The sequence below is a fragment of the Lampris incognitus genome, chromosome 18, assembly GCF_029633865.1.
Source record: "Lampris incognitus isolate fLamInc1 chromosome 18, fLamInc1.hap2, whole genome shotgun sequence".
NCBI lineage: Eukaryota > Metazoa > Chordata > Actinopteri > Lampriformes > Lampridae > Lampris > Lampris incognitus.
In genome coordinates, this window is record NC_079228.1 from 23151789 (window position 1) to 23171171 (window position 19383).

Sequence of the window (19383 nt, forward strand, 5' to 3'; positions counted from 1 at the left end):
AGTTAGTGTGTTATAGTCTGCTGTGTTTCTATGCTTTCTGAAGAGCCTGTCGTCTGCACAATCGGCCGTTGTTTTTGCCATTGTTCTTGGTTGTTTTTCTGGTTGGGTTTGAAACTATGCACGCATTCTGCGTTGTGGAAACTGGATTATCAACACTGCATGACTAGAGACCTTCTGGTTATCTATGGTTATCACTCAAAGAAGGCTGAATCATCTGGATACAACATTTATTGACAGAATTGATTCAACCGTCTTTTATTTTCTTACCTGGATTATTGAGCATGCATCAATACATGGTTATCACTGCATCATCTTTTATGTCAGTAATGTCAGCAAAATCATCAGTCCTTGCAGTCATAGAAATAATAATGTCGGCTGTTGCAAGGAGCATGGATCTATTTTGTTTTACAAAACACTGATCAAATAACCAGACCAGGGCAGTGTAATATTCACATAGAATATCTTGGGATGACTTGTTAACAGCAATGGTATAACTATGAGGTAGTAACAAGGATCCCTAATGGATGCTGTAGAATGCTTGTTACCACTACCTCATAGTTATGCCATTGCAAGACTGACAGTGTCTTTGTTATTGACTGTAAATAGTAATGGGTGGACTCCAATATGTAGTAGCCTCTTTCACAGTTTTAACAGTCAAATTAGTGGGATAGTAACCCCAAATGATGGATGGCATCTGTTAAAAGACCTGGTAGAGTAGCTTTTTTATGGGGGGGGTTCCCCCCCCCCTTATCTCCCAAATTGCATACGGCCAATTACCCTACTCCTCTGAGCCGTCCCGGTTGCTACTCCACCCCCTCCGCCGATCCAGGGAGGGCTGCAGACTACCACATGCTTCCTCCAATACATGTGGAGTCACCAGCCGCTTCTTTTCACCTGACAGTGAGGAGTTTCACCAGGGGGACGTAGCACGTAGGAGGATCATGCTATTCCCCCAAGTTCCCCCTCCCCCACGAACAGGCGTCCCGACTGACCAGAGGAGGTGCTAGTGCAGCGATCAGGACACATACCCACATTCGGCTTCCCACCCACAGACATATCCAATTGTGTTTGCAGGGATGCCCAACCAAGCCAGAGGTAACCCAGGGATTCGAACCGCCGATCCCCGTGTTGGTCGGCAAAAGTAGCTTATTTTAACAGACACGGTTATACTGCAGGTTACCAGCGGTCAGATGAGGGGCGGGTTCCTTCTCCCCCAATGATTTTTACCTCCTACAAGGACACGGGCCGGCTGATCTGTTTCATCAAAGTAGCGTCCATGGATGGTTAGCATGGTTCCACCTAGCACGCTACCATCTGATGGAGTGACTCCTGTGACTTCTGAATTAAAAAAAAAAAAACAAAAAACAAAAAACAAAACCCAACATTTAATGTCACTGCAATAAGAGTGAATGCTGCAGATAAAACTGAATGTGGCCCAGATTTCTTGTGAATGGAAGACTTTAACGTTGTTTGTGTTTCTGTCATACCTGCAAAGGTTTGAAACATGGCGAGCTTGTTTGAAGCTGTTACCCTGTATAGTGCTTTGTCTGGTGCACTCCTGAAAAATTAGGACAAATTGTTAGATGGATAAGAGTATCAGAACTGAACTTCACAGTAGATGGGGGTTTTTTTTTTGGCCTTTACCTTCCAAATTCACCATCCAGAATGTAACTCAAGTTATGATGCCCTGATGTCAACAAAAGATATTGTATTAACAAATAATTCATACATGCCTGCCTAAGCGAATTTCTTTTATCATTTATCGTGGCATTAGAAATAAACCAAATAGGCTTACCGACGTATGTCCCAGCCATTTTGCAGCTCATGTGTCCCCAGTGAGAGCGTTCGGAGTTCAGCGTCAGGCCATACCTTTGAACAGATTTGAGAGACTGAAAATACTGTACAAATTATAACAATAATCCTCCAATGGTAAAGTTTACTATGTACATCTCATTTTTTTTCCATTATGACCTTCTCATGCTGCCTCAATGCACTGCGGATCCCTTACAAAACCTCCCCCCAGTTGAATGCATGATATATGCCTTGCTTAGTAAATGCACAAGTGAATGTGAAAACCTACACAGATTAATACAAGGCCTGTCCATAGTACTTACTGCAGGGTTATTTTACCCTGCATGTAACATCCCCTTGTCCTTGTTCAATGTGTGTCAGTATGTACTGGAAACTTCTACTGACTTGACTCTGTGCCAGCCCTACCAAAATAGATATCTAAATACTTGTTGACCTTGGTAATTATCCATCCATCCATCCATCCATCCATCCATCCATCCATCCATTATCCAAGCCGCTTATCCCAACCGGGGTCATGGGGATGCTGGAGCCCAGCAGTCATTGGTGGCAGGTTGGGAGACACCCTGTACAGGCTGTCAGTCCATCAGAGGGCTGACACACACACACACACATTCACACCTAGGGACAATTTAGTATAATCGATTTACCTGACCTACATGTCTGTGGGAGGAAATGGGAGCACCCAGAGGAAACCCACACAGACACGGGGAGAACATGCAAACTCCACAGAGGACTACCCAGGACGACCCCCAAGGTTGGACTACCAGGACCTTGAACCCAGGACCTTCTTGCTGTGAGGCGACTGTTCTAACTAACCACTGTGCCACCGTGCCACCCCCTTGGTAATTATAATGGGATAAATAATGATTTTATGTGAACTTTACATGTACACATGTACTTACAGTTCATCCGAGTTCGGCTTCAGGAGTTCACAGGGCATTCCGCCCATGTAGGCTCTGCAAAACACAAGGCAGTGCATAAATTAAACAATTTCATTATCAAACTTTACAACTCCTCCCTCAGAGTGTCAGACACACTGAGTTAAAGGCCGTTGGACTGGCCCTTCGACTTGTTTTACCCTGTCGGGTGTTTGTTTGTGCTGTTTTTTTCATGCTGCGGTAGTGCAATATAGATAGGGTGATATTTTTTTTCTTATTTCTATGCATTATTTTCTTTTATTTCTATTTGTTTCTGTTTTTCTTGTTTCTATTTGTTTCTATTTTCTTGTTATCTTGTGTCTTGTTAGTTTTTCGTTTTTTTTTTTTACTAGAGCGTGAGTGTCTGTAATAGGACCCAATGTCCCCTTGGGGATGAATAAAGTATTCTGATCCTGATTATATATATATTAATTTGCATGTCCTAATCAAACTCAGCACCCATCTGCATGTCGAAATTTTAAAATAATACCAAAAAAAAATCCTTGCAAACTTTTTTAACACGGTACTGATTCTTATAATTAGTATAAGTATAATTTTCTTCTAAGATACATACAGAGGGTTGAGATCCTTTCAATGGTTTCCCACCAGAAAAGATTGTTTCAAGAATTTTCTTGATGAGATGGCTTTGTTTTTATCCCCAGTTCACACGTTTGCATCTTCAGTGTTTACAGTATTGTCTATAACACATATAATGTTTTTGTTCTTTTATTTTCTGTTGTTCATAGATATTCAAGATAAGTGAAACCAAAAATGATTGAAATTTCATTCCATTGGAGGATTGTTTTTTCACCCAAAAGGCAAATATGATATTAAGAGGGCGCATGACTGAATGACTTTCTAAGTTGTCTGGTCTATTTTTTTCATCCAACGTTTTTTTTTCCCCTTACCTCAGAAATCTGACATTGAGACCATTTGAGCTTTTGGCAGTGTTGCTTCCATACACATCACTGAAGATCCTTCCTTGGAGAGTCACCACGGTGCCTGTTTTTAATATGGTGGTTATATTCAAAATTCATAGTAACAAGTATTTCATAAGCTGCACCCCTGGAGGCTAGTTTAAGTAACAGAAGGAGTAATAACCCCGATAATCTTGGAAAATATACTTGAAAAAGAGGTTCTTTGGTTGTGAATACAGCAGTCGCTCTTTTTCAGGGCCAAATGTTTATTTCACTATTCTACGAGCCCTGTCCCTCATTTTACTGAGTCCCGTCCTTCCTATCTTTTTGAGTCACCAGCTTCTATTGGTAAATTGTTTATTATTAAATAAGGTCTGTACCTGGCGGTCCAGTGACTGGATTCAGGGATCGGATGGTGGGAGTGCGATACCAGACAGACTGAGAAAAGCAGCATCACAAATGTCAAAACAGCTTTATAAAGCATCTCACAACATAGAACCTAGATGACAGCACACACTAATCAGTTGATTGCTTGACCTGAAACCATGTCAAATTCACTGATAAACACAAGTTATAGATTTTGTGTTACATTTGTTCCTATGGTATGTTTTCATGTACAAAAAAACAAAGAAAAACAAAACAAAACTTACATAGATACTGCAGTGGTACGGTTTGTGTACGCCACGGCATATGTTTTTGTCAGGGATAGGGACTCCATCCACACTGACATGGACCACATATCGATCATTTGGCATGGGTCTGTGATTGATGTCAAAAATAAAAACATGAATTATGTTTACAAAAACCCAAATGACAGTTCAATTCCAAGATGGCATACCCACCTTTAATTAGAAACTATGGTACCAATTTACCATAAAACTGTCTGTGTTTATAATTAATTTATTAATTAGGTTGCAAACACTTTATAAATAATAAATAAGCTGTTATAACACATTACATACATCTTTACTGTTAAGCCTTAGATCTCATTGGTTACTTAGCTGGCAACTAGCAAGATCTGAGATTTAACAGGTTAGATAAAAAGTGCAGCAGTAACTTGATCTTGCCAAATAGTGAGACTGCATGGTGTATTGAAAACTGTGCTATAAGTAGTTTATAATTATTATTAATGATTTATAAAATGTTTACAACCTAATTAATAACCTAATTATAAATAATTTGTAAAAAAATGTAAGGTAATCTTATTGTGAATTAGTACCGAAACAACTTCTTAATTCACAACACATAATTAAAAACAATTATGGCCACCAATTACGGCAATCTGGTGAAGTATTGGTTTAAAAAAGGCTCAATTTGAACTGAGAGCCTCAGAAACATGAAAACATTTCCAATTGCCTTGTATAACACATGATCTGGTTGCCATGTGTGGAGTCTCTTTCCACATCACAAGGGATGGACAGGGTGTTCGACACCAGAGTCACTCGGTTACCGAACGTGTCATCTTTTGGATTTAGCTGGAATTGTCTCTCCTGGGCAAAACCTGTGAAATGCATACAACATATATAGTCACTTACTACTTCTTTCATTTTACTGTTATATTTACATGTCGTTCATTGTGTCACTTTTCTGTAGATTTTGAGCATATTGTAGCGAATTCGGGGGGAGGGGGGGGGGCAACCACAGGAACTGCCTCAGCCGAGACGCGCACCCGTATCGCCCGCACCGCAGGAGACATCGCTAACCGCTCGACTAAAGGGTCAGACCCGTCAGCCAGCGGCCAACGTGTCTACTTATCCATGCACGTTACATTATTGTTCATGTATTTTGTACACATATTTCATACTTTATGCTCATATAGTATCGATATAGTCACTTAATATTTCACATTCATAATATTTGCAAAATCTTCCTCTATGCGTGCTGGAATGAATTGCTGTAGAATAATAACTATGGGATTTCGAGTCAACGATTCAAACGGACACTAACCTAGTTAGAAAGAGTTTCGACCAGACTATCTAACTCCATCCATCCATTATCCAAACCGCGCGGGGGATAGGAATAGGTAGTGTGTGTGTGTGTGTGTGTGTGTGTGTGTGTGTGTGTGTGTGTGTGTGTGTGTGTGTGTGTGTGTGTGTGTGTGTGTGTGTGTGTGTGTGCATGTTTAGCTATCCTAATGTGGACCAAATGTCCTCATTAGGATAGAAAAACCAGAAACCACCTACCTTGTGTGGACATTTTAGAGGTCCTCACAAGTAAAAGGGTCTATTTTAGGGTTAGGACTTGGTTTTAGGGTTAAGGTTAGAATTAGGGTTAGGTTAAGGGTAGGGTTAGGGTTAGGCATGTAGTTTGCGTGGTTAAGGTTAGGGTTAAGGGCTAGGAAATGAATGTAGTCAATGAGGGGTCCTCATAAGGATAGTGAAACGTGTGTGTGTGTGTGTGTGAGTGTGTGTGAGTGATGGCCTGGCGGCCGGTCCAGGGTGTCTCCCCGCCTGCTGGCCAGTGACTGCTGGCATAGGCTCCAGCATCCCCGCGACTATCTACCGCGATCCTACAAAACGGTATGACTCCCGTCGGATTTTTTTTTCTCTAATATGATAAAATAATTCAACTTGGAAAAAACTCTTCAATAAGGTTTTAATCTTAAAACAATTTGTTCGGCTTGTAATTTACCCGGGCGATCAAAACAAGCTAGATTAAAGATAAAAACTTGAAAAAGCATGTGTCCGTCTGAACCTGCCGAGTCACGAATGTGTTGATGCGAAATTTTTGTAGCGTTTTGCTTTCAAATTTGTGCCTTGGAAATGATTTCTTCAAGTTTATTAAAAGAGGAAAGAATAACGTTTTGTCAACTGTACATGCCGATTTCGGATTCTTTCCCTCTATATTTCATACAGTCTATACACAGTCTATGCTCTACACATCTTCGTCCGCCATAACTTTTAAATCCCATAGACAGATTCGTCATCATTCTCACCCTGTCCTGTAATTGTGAGTCGTGTCGCTCCACTCGCGCTCCCACGTCTTGGATAAACTCTCTGAATTATTTGAGCATCTGAAAAAAAATACACACGTGTCCTTTTTTATTTTTATTTTTGGTTTTAGATTAATTTGGCGATTACAAGAAACAGGATTCGGGTATCTACAAAACATTTATGACAGTTTTTCCCCACTACTTACAACTACAACACCAGAGACCGAGGAGGAGGAGAGCGATGGGCAGGTGCGGACGCCACCAAGTGCGCCTCATCCTCGTAATGCTTCCGTTATATACTGCAAAGTATAATAAAGCATATCTATCGTTAAACAAAGCAAACCTTTCATCTAATTATCCATCTAATTATGTAGTATATTTGACATGTTAAGATAAACGCATCCTAATCAGCAGCCACCAGGTATATGGTAACTGGTGTTGAAATGATACAAACTATTGAAAACAAGAAAATATTCAATAAACAGACAAGCACAAATAAGACTCGTCTTTAGACCTCAATACCTTTAGATACTGGCGTCCTGGCAAGGATAGTACAAGCTGTGAATAGCCTACAAGGCAGCGTCAGGGCATTTTATAGCATGTGCCACTGGAAATGGGAGGGGAGACTTGAGATCATCCCATGGACAACTAGTCATTATTGTCAATGACGTCACGATGACCCCCGGCCCATCAGTCAGATATTCAAACAGGAAAAAGAAAGTATGTTTTATGATGATGATGACTTACTTCAAACATGTAAATAAGCAGGATATAAAACACAGATAAAGCATTGCCAAAAAGCTGAAGTGATCAACAATTCCACACATCAAACTCAGCGAACAACTCCCGTATGCATCAGATTATTTGTTATATGTTGGACGAGGAGTAGGAGGAAGTATACACTTATTTTTTCCTACCTCTTCTGACCTACTGTTAAATTAATTCAACTACTCTACATTTCAAACTCAATTCCCACTGTACTGTATAGTTCAAATTCAATGCAAGTTGTGCTGCACAATACATGCCTGGGCTAGTAATCCAAAGCACCCAGCATACTGCAGTATGCTAACATGTGTCAGCCCCCTGGTTATTTTCCCATAAGCTATGGAACGGTATGAAGAAAAAACAATTCCCGACCAACAAGGATTTCATGCAACAAATTCTTATGGATATGTTTATTCCAAGCGAAGGGTTGGATTGCCAAGAATATTCAGAGACCACAGGTTGGCCAATAGATTTAGACTTAGATTTATGGCTTGGGAAAATGAGTAACTTTCATGCTATGGAGAAGACAACTTATATACCGAAAAGTAAAAGCGAAACTTTTGATAGGGTTTGGGGCCCTTTTACCCAACTGTTAAGGAATGTTAATGTGTCTGATATGCTATGAAGGAACGACAATGGGAATCCATCAGAGATTCATGATCACTGATTTGCTCTTTGCTCTCAGCCAGATACGGCACAGATGTCTAGTTTTTTTTTTAATGTGAAGTTAAAAAAATAAGATAGATAAATGAATAAATAGCACATGGGCATTTTGCTGGTGATCATCTGTGGGTCGCTTTAAAGTACCTCTTAAACTGATGTGACTATGTGCACTTTCTAGGATAATGTTACTCCTGCCCAAATATATAGATATAGTATATATAGTTTTTCTTGTCGTGTCTTTACCTCTGTTTACATACTTTTGATGTAAGTTTGTGTAAGGTACATCTTAACATACTGTTAAAACATATTTCATTCAATATGATAAAGTTACAGATTTTGGCATGGACATAAGTAAAGGGTGGGGACAAATACTTAAAACGGATGACACACAAGTGGAGGGGGAGGAGGTCTGGGTCTGCCTTTGTGGCTGGCAGGGAGGTACCATCCTAACCTGGCCACATGCCATGGAAAGAAGAGGCGCTCGACAAAGAGATATGTGTTATAGTTTGGCTGTGATATGAACATCAGCAGAGGTTTCTGAATGTTAATGATTGAAATAAAATAAACTCATGGCCGCTTACTCCCCAGATTTCTGCAGTCAAAAACACACAGGCCGGGCCAGCTGAGTTGATTTCTTTGTCGTTGGGCACTCAACGCCACATGATTTGACTCACACTCATGATCCTCAACAAACGATTCAGTGATAGCAGAAAACTGTTTCTACGAAGGGTGTTTGAACACGGAGGAGGATGACAAGTGTAATGCATATTTGCTGCCTCTCTATTTCAATTTGTTTGTCTTGAGTGCTTTGATTTATTTCTGTTACTTACATTGTTGAACACTGGAGGTCAGGATTCAAGCAGGGTAGCACCTTTGATAAATGAAACAGGTTTAAAATCCAGTAACTGGTAAGTGTGGTGACCAGCGATACAGAGAAATTGCAAAGAAAAAGTCAGTGAGATGAGGATCCTCCAAAATAAGACTTTTATTGATGTATCAACAGAGTCTGAGTCAGGTCTGCAGAGTGACTGAAAATCTAACAAAAGCCTCCCTGTCTTTATACCATTTACAAATCTAGTGTCAGTCAATGTCCTGCTTTTAATCAGGGTCCTTGTTGCTCAGGACATGTTGGTGGAGCAGGAGCCTCTCTATCAACACAAGGATGACGTTAGGATGTCTTTAGTCATCCCCCTTTGACAGTCTAATGGTTGTCTTGATATGCTACTACTAATGCTGCTACTGTTTTCTGAATAATAATGGTTACACTTCCATGATGTAATGTCACTTGTCCTACTTTTGGGCATAAACAAGTTTATCTTCTACTAATGTTCTGTCCTGGTTATATGGCCTTGTGCTACTTGCCACAATTGCTTGTCACTCTAATCACATGAAATGACAGATACCCACATTTGTCCTTACATAATACCATATAAGAATATAAGGGGGCAGACATTAGCGTAGATATCCATGTTCAGGAAGTCTGGGGCAAGGAAGTTATACATCACACGTTAGGGATACATTTTTGGCATAATCGAGCTGGCATCAGCAGTGCCAGGGACTTCAGAAATAATCATTTCAGAGCGATGATGCTGTGCTTCAAATTGACTTTGTACATCAAGGTGAACAAGCTATGAAGAAATCATTCAATAGATACAAGTAATTGCAGCTTAGTGAGGCTTAGAATTGAGAAATGTTAGACATACGTATTTGTCAGCTATTCCTGAATTGTGCAAGGAATAGTTACATCAGTTCTGGTATCTTGGCAAATTTAGCATGCCCCCCCCGCTGCTTGTACGTGCGCGCGCGCGCACACACACACACACGCTTCCTGCTCCTCACTCGCCCACGCTAATGTCAATACAGTATGAGTGGTTGCTTAAGAACTACAAATTTATGTAATGTACTTTTCTCTTTTTTGACAACAGCCTATGGCTAAATTCTTGTGTGTGTGTGTGTGTGTGTGTGTGTGTGTGTGTGTGTGTGTGTGTGTGTGTGTGTGTGTTTTGTTTATTTTGATTTTTGCAACTTATGCTCCGATTCCTGTATAACTGCACTAATACCTGTTGAAAAGCATATTTATTTTCTACACTGGCATTTTTATGAGTGTGTTGCGATTGTATTGTCACTTTATGTAAAGCACATTGTGTTGCCTTGTGTATGAAATGTCTCGTATAAATAAAGTTTGACTTGACTGTTCTCCAAAAGATTACAAGGTACATAATAAGAATAGGAGAAGACGTATTGTTCAAAGGTTTTGGGCTGTGACACATGATAAATTGTGAACAAATATTGAACACAGCATTGAATAAATTAAATCTAAAAGAAAAAAGAGGATTTGAAGACACTGAATTCTCAATTTCGCTGAAGCATTCAAAGGAAAAAGGTACAAACATTTCATTCTATACCGCTGTGCTAATGTCATTAAGACACATTCCTGGACATTTTCTATAGTGTTTAGACTCTGTATATTAAAGAAAAACTAGCTAGAGACATCACCAGGACAGAAAATAAATACTGCAAGGATGAGATAACGTCAAAAGCATTTAATTAAAGAAACTCCACTGCACTTTTTTACATAATCCCCAGAAGAGCAAACCAGCACTCCTTGTTATGATGTCATTGTAAGACAATGGCATTTCTGTCATATTTTGGTTTGTTTATGCTTATTTTTAGCTCAAGTAATTCATTATGCCAATCACTGATAAAAATATTGTGGAAAAAAAAGATAACCTGCCTCTGTGTAAAGCTGGCGTTTTCTGCTCTGAAGAATGTCACTCACTCATCACCAACAACATTATCCTCAGGTAATTATTACTACTATTATTATCATTAGCCTTTCTGTAAAAGAAAAAAAAGACAGGAATCTCAATGACCAAAAATACCCATGACTTTATTATTTCCAAAATTGTCACATAACAATAAAACTAAATCAATATCAAAACACATGATTAAAAAAACGACACTTCAGTATTGCTCATGATGAGGACAAACACTTGTATTTGATTTTAACTGTGGGTGTACAGTGAGTAAAAAATGCCTAGACAGGTTGAGTCTCATTCACAAGGTTGCGTGTTGAGCTAGAAATGCTCTGATTCTTTGTAAGAGTTCTTTCTTCACGCTATCTGGTACGAGTGCTGAAATGAAAGGGGGTGGGGGAGGGGAATTAAAGTTACGAAACATTGACACAAGCAGACACCATCTGACGTCATTTCACTTTCGCTTTGCCCACTGAACAATACCTCTGCCCTTTGGTGTTACTTCTGTGACGAGGTCTTCCACTGTGACGTGCTCCAGCCCCTTTTCTCTAATCACATCTGAAGAGAACATACATTCTTTTCTTTAAATAATTGTAAGATATTTTCTTTGAGTGAAAACAAATGAATAAAAAGGACACTGTGTTCTTTCATAAAATATAAATTGGCAGGCTCCCATTCATAATTGTCTTAATGAATGCATTGCATTCTGCTTCCCTCACTCTCTGACATTCTCTCAAATGCACCATTTTAAAATGATTTTAGCACTCTTACTATACTGTACCTTTGCAGTGTGCTTTCAGCTGATCCTTCCACCCGCATTCCACCAGTTTTGCTCTGAGCAATTCTTTCAACCTAAGGACAACCATGTAAACTCAGTTTACGTACATATTAAATTTTCGTCTCACAAATGAGTGTTGTCTAAGTCAGATTAATCACTACTACTGGCCATTAATCACAGAAAGGATTGCTTACCGCTCCCGTTCTCCCATTTCTATCAACTTCTGGTTTATTGCAGCCCTCATTTGGGAATCTTTGCTCATATTCTAGGCTATCTGAAACAAAATAATAATAAAAGAGAACAACGCTGGTTTGAACTGGTATATTTGTAATTAAAGGGCAAGAGACAGCAATGGGTTTATTTTATAAATCTACCTTTCGGAGATAGATCAACCGGGGAGCACACTGTCCCTCTTTACAACTATACCGTAGTAGTACACGAAAGCTATGTAGTTCCGATTTCGCAGCTTTGAATTTGTTATCCATCGACCATAATGCCATCGAAAAAAACCTAAATCTGCCCCAGAATGTATATGGCGACATAATGTTGCTTGAAAATCGAAAAGAATCTCTACGTCTAACTATATACATGAAATATATTAGTACGAATAAATCAAGAACTCCCTTTCCCATAATCCATTTAAGCCTGTGTGAGCCTGTGTGTCCGTCTTAAAAAATCTCCGGGCGCTACAAACAGGAAGTTTATGTGGCGCACGCATGAGCTTTGCCGTTTTTTTTCCAATCGTGAATAAGACCGGTACACTTGTCAAGACATGGCCGCATCAAATTATTCCTTAAAGGTTAAGAGAGAGCTTTTGGATCCCAATTTTGAAAGTTACAGATTATCTCTGGACCCCATACCAATTTACACCGTTGAACTGGACGCTGGTGAGACGCTATAAAGATACAGTTAGCTTGCTTGCCTCCTTGCGCATTCTTATATTAGTCCAAAATATCTACCAATATATTTCTTATAACACAACGGTCCCCCTACGCCAACCAACAAGTTAGCTTAATGGTGATAGTGGCTATTTTTGAGCTACATATTTTAGTTTGCTATATATATTTGCAAACTGTTGGTGTTGCTACCGCGGTCTTCAGTTCCCAGATAAATTCAGAACTGATTAAAAGACAATGAGTAGAAATATGATACGGTTTTACATTATAATATGAACACGGCGCATTTTGACGTTCTGCGTTTTAACAGTACTGTTGATAAAACTTGGTTGCAAAAAGTGAAATATACAACGCTTTGTTTTGATAGCATATCTTAAGGTTTTGCATCCTTCCTATAGCTGTGGAAGAAGTAAAGCTGAAGGACAGTCAGTACACCCTGGACCATGTGCGTGCTTTTGGCATGTACAATTACCTGCACTTAGATCCCTGGTACGAGGACAGTGTTTTCTTTGTAGATTGCAAAGGACGGATTCTCAGTCTGACGGTCACTTTGGTAAGTGTGGGATCTAAAAGAATCATCTCAAATGTCAATATATGTCATCGATGTCTTCCTACACCAGGATCCCCAAGCCACATTCCTGTATAGTAATTTTACAGTACTGGATGAATATTGTGTTTCTAAATATGATGCGAGTCATATGAGTCGTTGAAGCTTTTTAGAACTTCTAACACACCAGTGGGTGGCGCCCGCTGGTGTGTTAGCAGCATCCAACAGCATTGGTTGCATCTTGACTGGTAATCTTAATGGAAAGTGAACCAAATGTTTAACTTCTAAACACAGGGTATTTCAGCATGACACATTAACATCAAGCTATCAAACTTGTTTTCTGGTCAGGATGTTGAAACACGGAGAGAGAAATGAAACTACAGCCTCACTAATAGGGAATTTAACACTGCCTAAAGTCCACCGTTTAATCCATTACATAAATTGGCTGAAGCTCAAACTCAAAAATAGTATTTTTTTAAACAGCTTAAGGGAGTCTGTATGTGAACACAGTGTTGATTAAAGAACTGATAAATGCTAATGTTCTGATTCTGTCACACAATGCAAAGACACCAACATGAGGGGCAAAAGAAAGACGGCGACCTTCTCAGCTTTCACGTCTAAGATGCAGAGACAACAATGATTATGATAAGGGAAAATTGGTGCTGCATGGCCATTTTCTGCCTGAACTGGGCTGAATGATAGTCATCAGACTATAATCTTAACAGACAGTGTTCTTTGCTTTCAATGGCATCATTGACGGACTCTTTATGAACAGCTGTTGTTAAAAATTCTAATTATAATGATCACATGATCATTACCGCCCCTGGCAAGTCTTTTGTGTACATTTGAATCAAAAGTGGTGCAAGCCATTGTACACAGGCCAATTCACAGTCAGTTTGGGGCATTAACAGTACAGATACTGGAGAAAATTATCTCAAAGGTGCATCACACATTATGCACTGCCATAATCAACATTGTCAAGCTCCATGGCAACAAGAGGGCAGTTGCTGCCCAGTCCTTTTGAATCCTAGTTTCTCTGCTACATAAGTAATTGATGTTCTTGTAGTATTGTATCTCTCGATGACTAATAACGTTCTGAGAGAAGTGGTGAATGCAAATCTTGCAAAAAGTCAAGTCATGTGGGAGTCTAGAAGAGAAATGATAACATTTTTTCTTTCTCTTTTGATGGACAAGTCTTGGTCTCAATCGCTGTTTCGCAGATGAGAGTCTAGTTCCTGTGGTGTTTTTTGTGGGTGGGGCAAATAAGTGCAGTATGTGAGTTGGCGTTTTCAATTTGACTTTCCATCGAAGATGTCAGTGGCTGCCTTTTTTTTTATTATTTAATCTGAAGACCAGTTACACACATAAGCATTCACCTTCTCTTTCTTTCATAGTTCAAAGGCTGACAATATTACAATGACCCTGTTTCATGTTGTGATATGTTATGAGTGGACTTTGTTAGAAAAATGCTAGATAATATAAATGTGTCCTTACATTTTTAATTACTCTTCTTGGAGATATTTGATGAACTCTATAAAAGCACAACCATCTGAAAATGGGTTGACGTGACATGTTGGAGGGATGATGTTACCAGTTTCTATATTAATCCTGTTATTTTACAACAGTTCTCTTGACTTCAAAATAGCTAGTAGAGGAGTAGTAATGCATTCACCTTTGAGACAAATCTGGGGCTTTTTTCCACTGAAGGCTATGTGTATTATATTTCTATTTTGGAAAAAATAAATCTTTTGTGTTTAATACTATTACTATGTTGTTTGAATCCAGGACACAGCCCTGGGGAAGCCTAAAGAAGTCTACCGTATGAACCCTGATGCCAGCCAGTGTGAGGATCGTCTGTGTGCCTCTCTCAGCTTTACCTCAGCTACCTGGGCAGCCTTCTCCGATGGCTTCGGCAGACTCTTCCTCCTCCGCACCAGCAAGCGAGGGGAGGGCTCCCATATCAAGTGGGAAGTAAGAATGGCAACTATAGCTTACTTCTCCAGCTTCTGCTTGTGTCCTATTTCCAGCACTGCGTGGCTGAAGTTTGTTGTAGTCTTATGTTGCCCTCTAGAAATTAGAATTTCTTAAGAGGGATGAAAAACACAGTTTGGATGCCCGCTCTACCAGCCACGCACTGGCACATGACTTGGTATTGTTCAGATGTCCTTTTCTATTCTGTTCCTTGGCTGGTGTAGAAAACTGCTAAATGATTCTGAACAGTCTGCAGTACATGTTTGACAATGAAATTCTCTCTCTCTCTCTCTCTCTCTCTCTCTCTCTCTCTCTCTCTCTCTCTCTCTCTCTCTCTCTCTCTCTCTCTCTCTCTCTCTCTCTCTCTCTCTCTCTCTCTCTCTCTCTCTCTCTCTCTCTCTCTCTCTCTCTCTCTCTCTCTCTCTCTCTCTCTCTCTCTCTCTCTCTCTCTCGCTCTCTCTCTCGCTCTCTCTCTCGCACTATGCCCAAAGTTTAACTTGGTTAAATTTTCAACCTGGTTGAAACTGGTCAACTTGATTGAACTTTGGGCACAGTGCACTGTAACAAATACTCACACGACCAATGGACACGAGGCAACCAGCCAGGCACGGAAGGCAAAATGGAGGAAAAGTTAATATTGCGTGTTTCTGAATTCCCTTAATTGTACAACGCAAGTTTACAATTGTATAGAGACCCCGGGAAGAAAGCCCTTACTTGGAAACTCGTTTCCAACCAAGTAGGCATACCAGATGTGTTTCAACAGTCGGGAACCTTGTAGGTAGGCAATATGTATAGCCTATACACTGATGAGCCAAAACATTATTATCACCTGCCTAATATACTGTTGGTTGTCCATGTTTGCTGCCAAAACAGCACCAACCCGTCAAGTCGTCAATTTTATTTGTATAGCCCAATATCACAAATTTGCCTCGGTGAACTTTACAGCAATAGAACATCCTGTCCTTATATCCTTGCATCGGTTAAGGAACAACTCCCTAAAAGGAACCCTTTAACGGGGAGAAAAATAGGAAGAAACCTAAGGGAGAGCAACAAAGGAGGGATCTCTCTCCCAAGATGGTCAGTTGTGCAATGGATGTTGTGTTTACAGAATAGAACACAATTTACAGAATATAACGTTAAAAGAGGATAATGGAAATATAATGGAATTATAAGATATATGAAGAATATGATGAGGCAGATGCCAAGCGGTGTCCAGATGCCACCGGAACAGCCTGGGACCTGAGCCACACAGCCACCATCACCATGTAGACCTGACAGGAGGACAGACTACACATGCACACACGGGAGACGCACATCACACTATTCACATACATGGGAGAAGAGACCAGATGAAACATTAGTCACACATTTGAGTGAGAGAAGGACACAACATTAAAACAGGATAACAAAATTATATGGATTTATAAGATATATGAAAAATGTGATGAGGAGGATGCCAAGCACTGTCCAGGTGGCGACCACCATCACCATGGAGACCTGGGAGGAGGACAGACTACACGTGCTCACAGAGGAAACTACACCATTCACATACACAGGGGAAGAGAAAGGAGAAGACATCATTCAGCAAGAGAGAAAAGACGTGAGAGAGAAGAACAGTTTGCAATAGTCAATTTCATTGGCAGAACAGTGCTTGGTAAATTCATTGAGACAGAAACTGAACCACCATGCAGTATAGGTGGTGAAGTACTCAATTTAAAGGCAACTAATAGTAGGTTAAGGCAAAAAGATGAGTTTTATTGTCTGATGGCAGCGGGCAAGTTATTCCACAAGAACGAGGCCTGATAGGGAAAGGCTGTGCCACCAGCTGGCTTATTTTTAACTTTGGATACACACAGGAGCCCTGTATTTGGATAGCGGAGAGCTCAAGATGGAATGTACAGTCCCCCCTTTTTTTCTCCCCAATTGTACTTGGCCAATTACCCCACTCTTCCGAGCTGTGCGATCGCTGCTCCACCCCCTCTGCCAATCCGGGGAGGTTTGCAGACTACCACATGCCTCCTCTGATACATGTGGAGTCGCCAGCTGCTTCTTTTCACCTGACAGTGAGGAGTTTCACCAGGGGGATGTAGCACGTGGGAGGATTACGCTATTCCCCCCAGTTCTCCCTCCCCCATGAACAGACACCCCGACCGACCAGAGGAGACGCTAGTGCAGCAGCCAGGACACATACCCACATCCGGCTTCCTACCCACAGACACGGCCAATTGTGTCTGTAGGGATGCCCGACCAAGCCAGAGGTAACACGGGGATTCAAACCGGCGATCCCTGAGTTGGTAGGCAATGGAATAGACCGCTACGCCACCCAGACGCCCGATGTACAGTTTAAGGAGATTAGACAGGTAAGATGGGGCAAGCCCATTTAGGATTATATAAGTCAGCAGACACACCTTGAAATCTGATCTAACATGGATAGGAAGCCAATGAAGGGAGGCAAAAATTGGTGTAATATGGTCAAATTTTCTAGTTTTAGTTAGGATTCTAGCTGCAGCATTTTGAACCATCTGAAGACTTTTAGTACTAGCATGTGGCAGACCTGAAAAAAGAGCATTACAGTAATCAAGTCTAGATGAAACAAATGCATGTATTAGAGTGTCTGCATCAGCCATGGATAGGAAAGACCGAATTTTAGCTATCTTACTTCGAGGCATGGACTCTACAAGACCCCTGAAGGTGTCATATGGTATCTGGCACCAAAACATTAGTAGCACATCATTCAAGTCCTGTAAGTTGCAAGTTGGAGCTGCCGTGGATTGGACTTGTTGGTTAAGCACATCCCGTAGTGCTCAATGGGATTAAGAGCTGGAGAATTTTGAGGCCAGGGCAACACCTTGAACGCTTCATCATTTTCCTCAAACTATTCCCGACCAATGTGTGCAGTGTGGCAGGGTGCAGTATCCTGCTGAAAGAGGCCTCTGCCATCAAGGAATAACGTTGCCCAGAGCATCACACACCCTCCACCACCCTGTTGTCTTCCCACAGTGCATCCTGGTGCCATCACTTCCCCAGGTAAACTGTGCACCATTACATGGCCATCCACGTGATCTAAAAGAAAATGGGACTCATCGGACCTTATTCCACTGCTCCAAGGTCCAGTTCCGATGCTCGCGTGCCCATTGTCAGCACTTTTGACAGTGGACAGGGATCATCATGGGCACTCTGACTAGTCTGCATCTACACAGACCCATACACAGCAGGTTGCGATGAAATGCGTGTTGTGACACATTCCTCCCATAACCATCATTAAAATTTTCTGTGACTTGTGCCACATTAGACCCTCTGTCAGTTTGGACTAGACGGGATAGCCTTCATTGCCCTCACACATCGATGAGTCTTGGGCACCTGATACCCCGTCACCGGTTTGTGCTTTATCCCCCCTTGGACCACTGTCAGTAGGTACTCGCCACTGCTGACCGGGAGCACCCCACAAGCCTTACTGTTTCAGAGATGTTCTGATCCAGTCCTCTGGCCATAACAATTTTGCCCTTGTCAAAGTTGCTCAGGTCTGTACTTCTGCCCATTTCTCCTGCATCCAACATGCTGACTACAAGAACTGACTACTCTATGAACTATGCTTTCCATCAAATCTACCCAGACCTTGACATGTGCCCTTGTTTGGAGATGATCAATGTTATTTGGTTCACCTGTGAGTAGTCATAATGTTTTGGCTCATCAGTGTATGATAAACAGCTTAGGTTTGTTATATGGTTTACGAAATGTTCCCCCTCAATAGCTCTACAGATCTATTAAAGTTTCCTAATTGAGAATTAAAGTTTCTTAATTAAGCATTAGTTTAGTTTTTTTGGCAACAACAAAACAAACTTGTCCTGCTAGAAGTTTTGAAGTCCTACAGGTTTTGAAAACTCCACCTGTTTTGTTCTGTCCTCCGTGCTTCACCCAGCAGCAAGTGCAGCTCAAACTGCATTGTGTTTGAAAGCAGCTTTTCTTCCTCTCTCTTTCTCTCTCTCTACACTCACCCACTGTGGTATAGACTGGGTTTTAGTGTTAATTAATTTAAAGCCCTCAAAAGGCACCCCGAAGCTACAAAATGATGTTTTCTCACAATTATGTTTTAAAATGTTCACATTGTAAGTTAACAGTGTTAGATTAAATTTAGAAAAGCAGAAGGCACGTACTTAGTAGATAATAGTTTACTGTGTTATATGATGAAATATTTACATATTAAATTCCTATTGAAGTAGCACTGGACAGCATGGGCATCAAAGTATCAGAGGGTGCTTCCTCATCAAAAAATGACACAACTTCTGGAAGTGTGCTTACAGTAATGAACAATGAACTCATTGACGAGAGCAGTCTTTGTAAATTTTATCACAGTATCACAAGAGACCTGGTTTTACTTACAAATGTGGATCATCATTCTGTATGTTAGGTGTTTTGTTGCATTTATTCT

General features: G+C 40.7%; 3 protein-coding genes across 3 annotated transcripts in view; 1 reads left to right on the top strand and 2 right to left on the bottom strand.

The window, feature by feature from the left end:
• LOC130128375 (fibrocystin-L-like) overlaps nt 1-6873 on the bottom strand; it is a 68743-nt gene extending 61870 nt beyond the window's left edge. The window contains exons 1-11 of the mRNA XM_056297995.1: nt 6785-6873; nt 6582-6659; nt 5003-5147; nt 4297-4405; nt 4027-4084; nt 3638-3731; nt 2715-2768; nt 1796-1869; nt 1645-1687; nt 1488-1558; nt 1228-1338 (exon numbers count right to left, since the gene is read on the bottom strand). Of these exons, the coding sequence (XP_056153970.1) occupies nt 1228-1338; nt 1488-1558; nt 1645-1687; nt 1796-1869; nt 2715-2768; nt 3638-3731; nt 4027-4084; nt 4297-4405; nt 5003-5147; nt 6582-6659; nt 6785-6854 (907 nt within the window). The 5' untranslated portion in view covers nt 6855-6873. The remainder of the gene's footprint in view (nt 1-1227; nt 1339-1487; nt 1559-1644; nt 1688-1795; nt 1870-2714; nt 2769-3637; nt 3732-4026; nt 4085-4296; nt 4406-5002; nt 5148-6581; nt 6660-6784) is intronic.
• Nucleotides 6874-10881: 4008 nt separating this feature from the next.
• On the bottom strand, nt 10882-11961 carry LOC130128947 (transcription and mRNA export factor ENY2-2-like). Its single transcript, XM_056298724.1, has 5 exons — nt 11915-11961; nt 11735-11814; nt 11544-11614; nt 11246-11320; nt 10882-11140 (listed from the first exon to the last, which is right to left on the bottom strand). The coding sequence occupies exons 2-5, from the start codon at nt 11800-11802 to the stop codon at nt 11064-11066; spliced, it is 291 nt and encodes a 96-aa protein (XP_056154699.1). The 5' UTR covers nt 11803-11814; nt 11915-11961; the 3' UTR covers nt 10882-11063.
• A 280-nt stretch (nt 11962-12241) lies between these two features.
• Nucleotides 12242-19383, top strand: part of nudcd1 (NudC domain containing 1) — a 41800-nt gene continuing 34658 nt past the window's right edge. The window contains exons 1-3 of the mRNA XM_056298685.1: nt 12242-12427; nt 12835-12989; nt 14769-14954. Of these exons, the coding sequence (XP_056154660.1) occupies nt 12313-12427; nt 12835-12989; nt 14769-14954 (456 nt within the window). The 5' untranslated portion in view covers nt 12242-12312. The remainder of the gene's footprint in view (nt 12428-12834; nt 12990-14768; nt 14955-19383) is intronic.

What these genes read in the sequence shown, in the direction of transcription:
- LOC130128947 (XM_056298724.1), bottom strand. Translation starts at nt 11,802, where the DNA reads ATGAGCAAAGATTCCCAAATGAGGGCTGCAATAAACCAGAAGTTGATA. An exon ending in GAAATGGGAGAACGGGAGCG is followed by an intron (nt 11,615 to 11,734) that starts GTAAGCAATCCT and finishes GGTTGTCCTTAG; the next exon opens with GTTGAAAGAATTGCTCAGAG. An exon ending in AGTAACACCAAAGGGCAGAG is followed by an intron (nt 11,141 to 11,245) that starts GTATTGTTCAGT and finishes CTTTCATTTCAG; the next exon opens with CACTCGTACCAGATAGCGTG.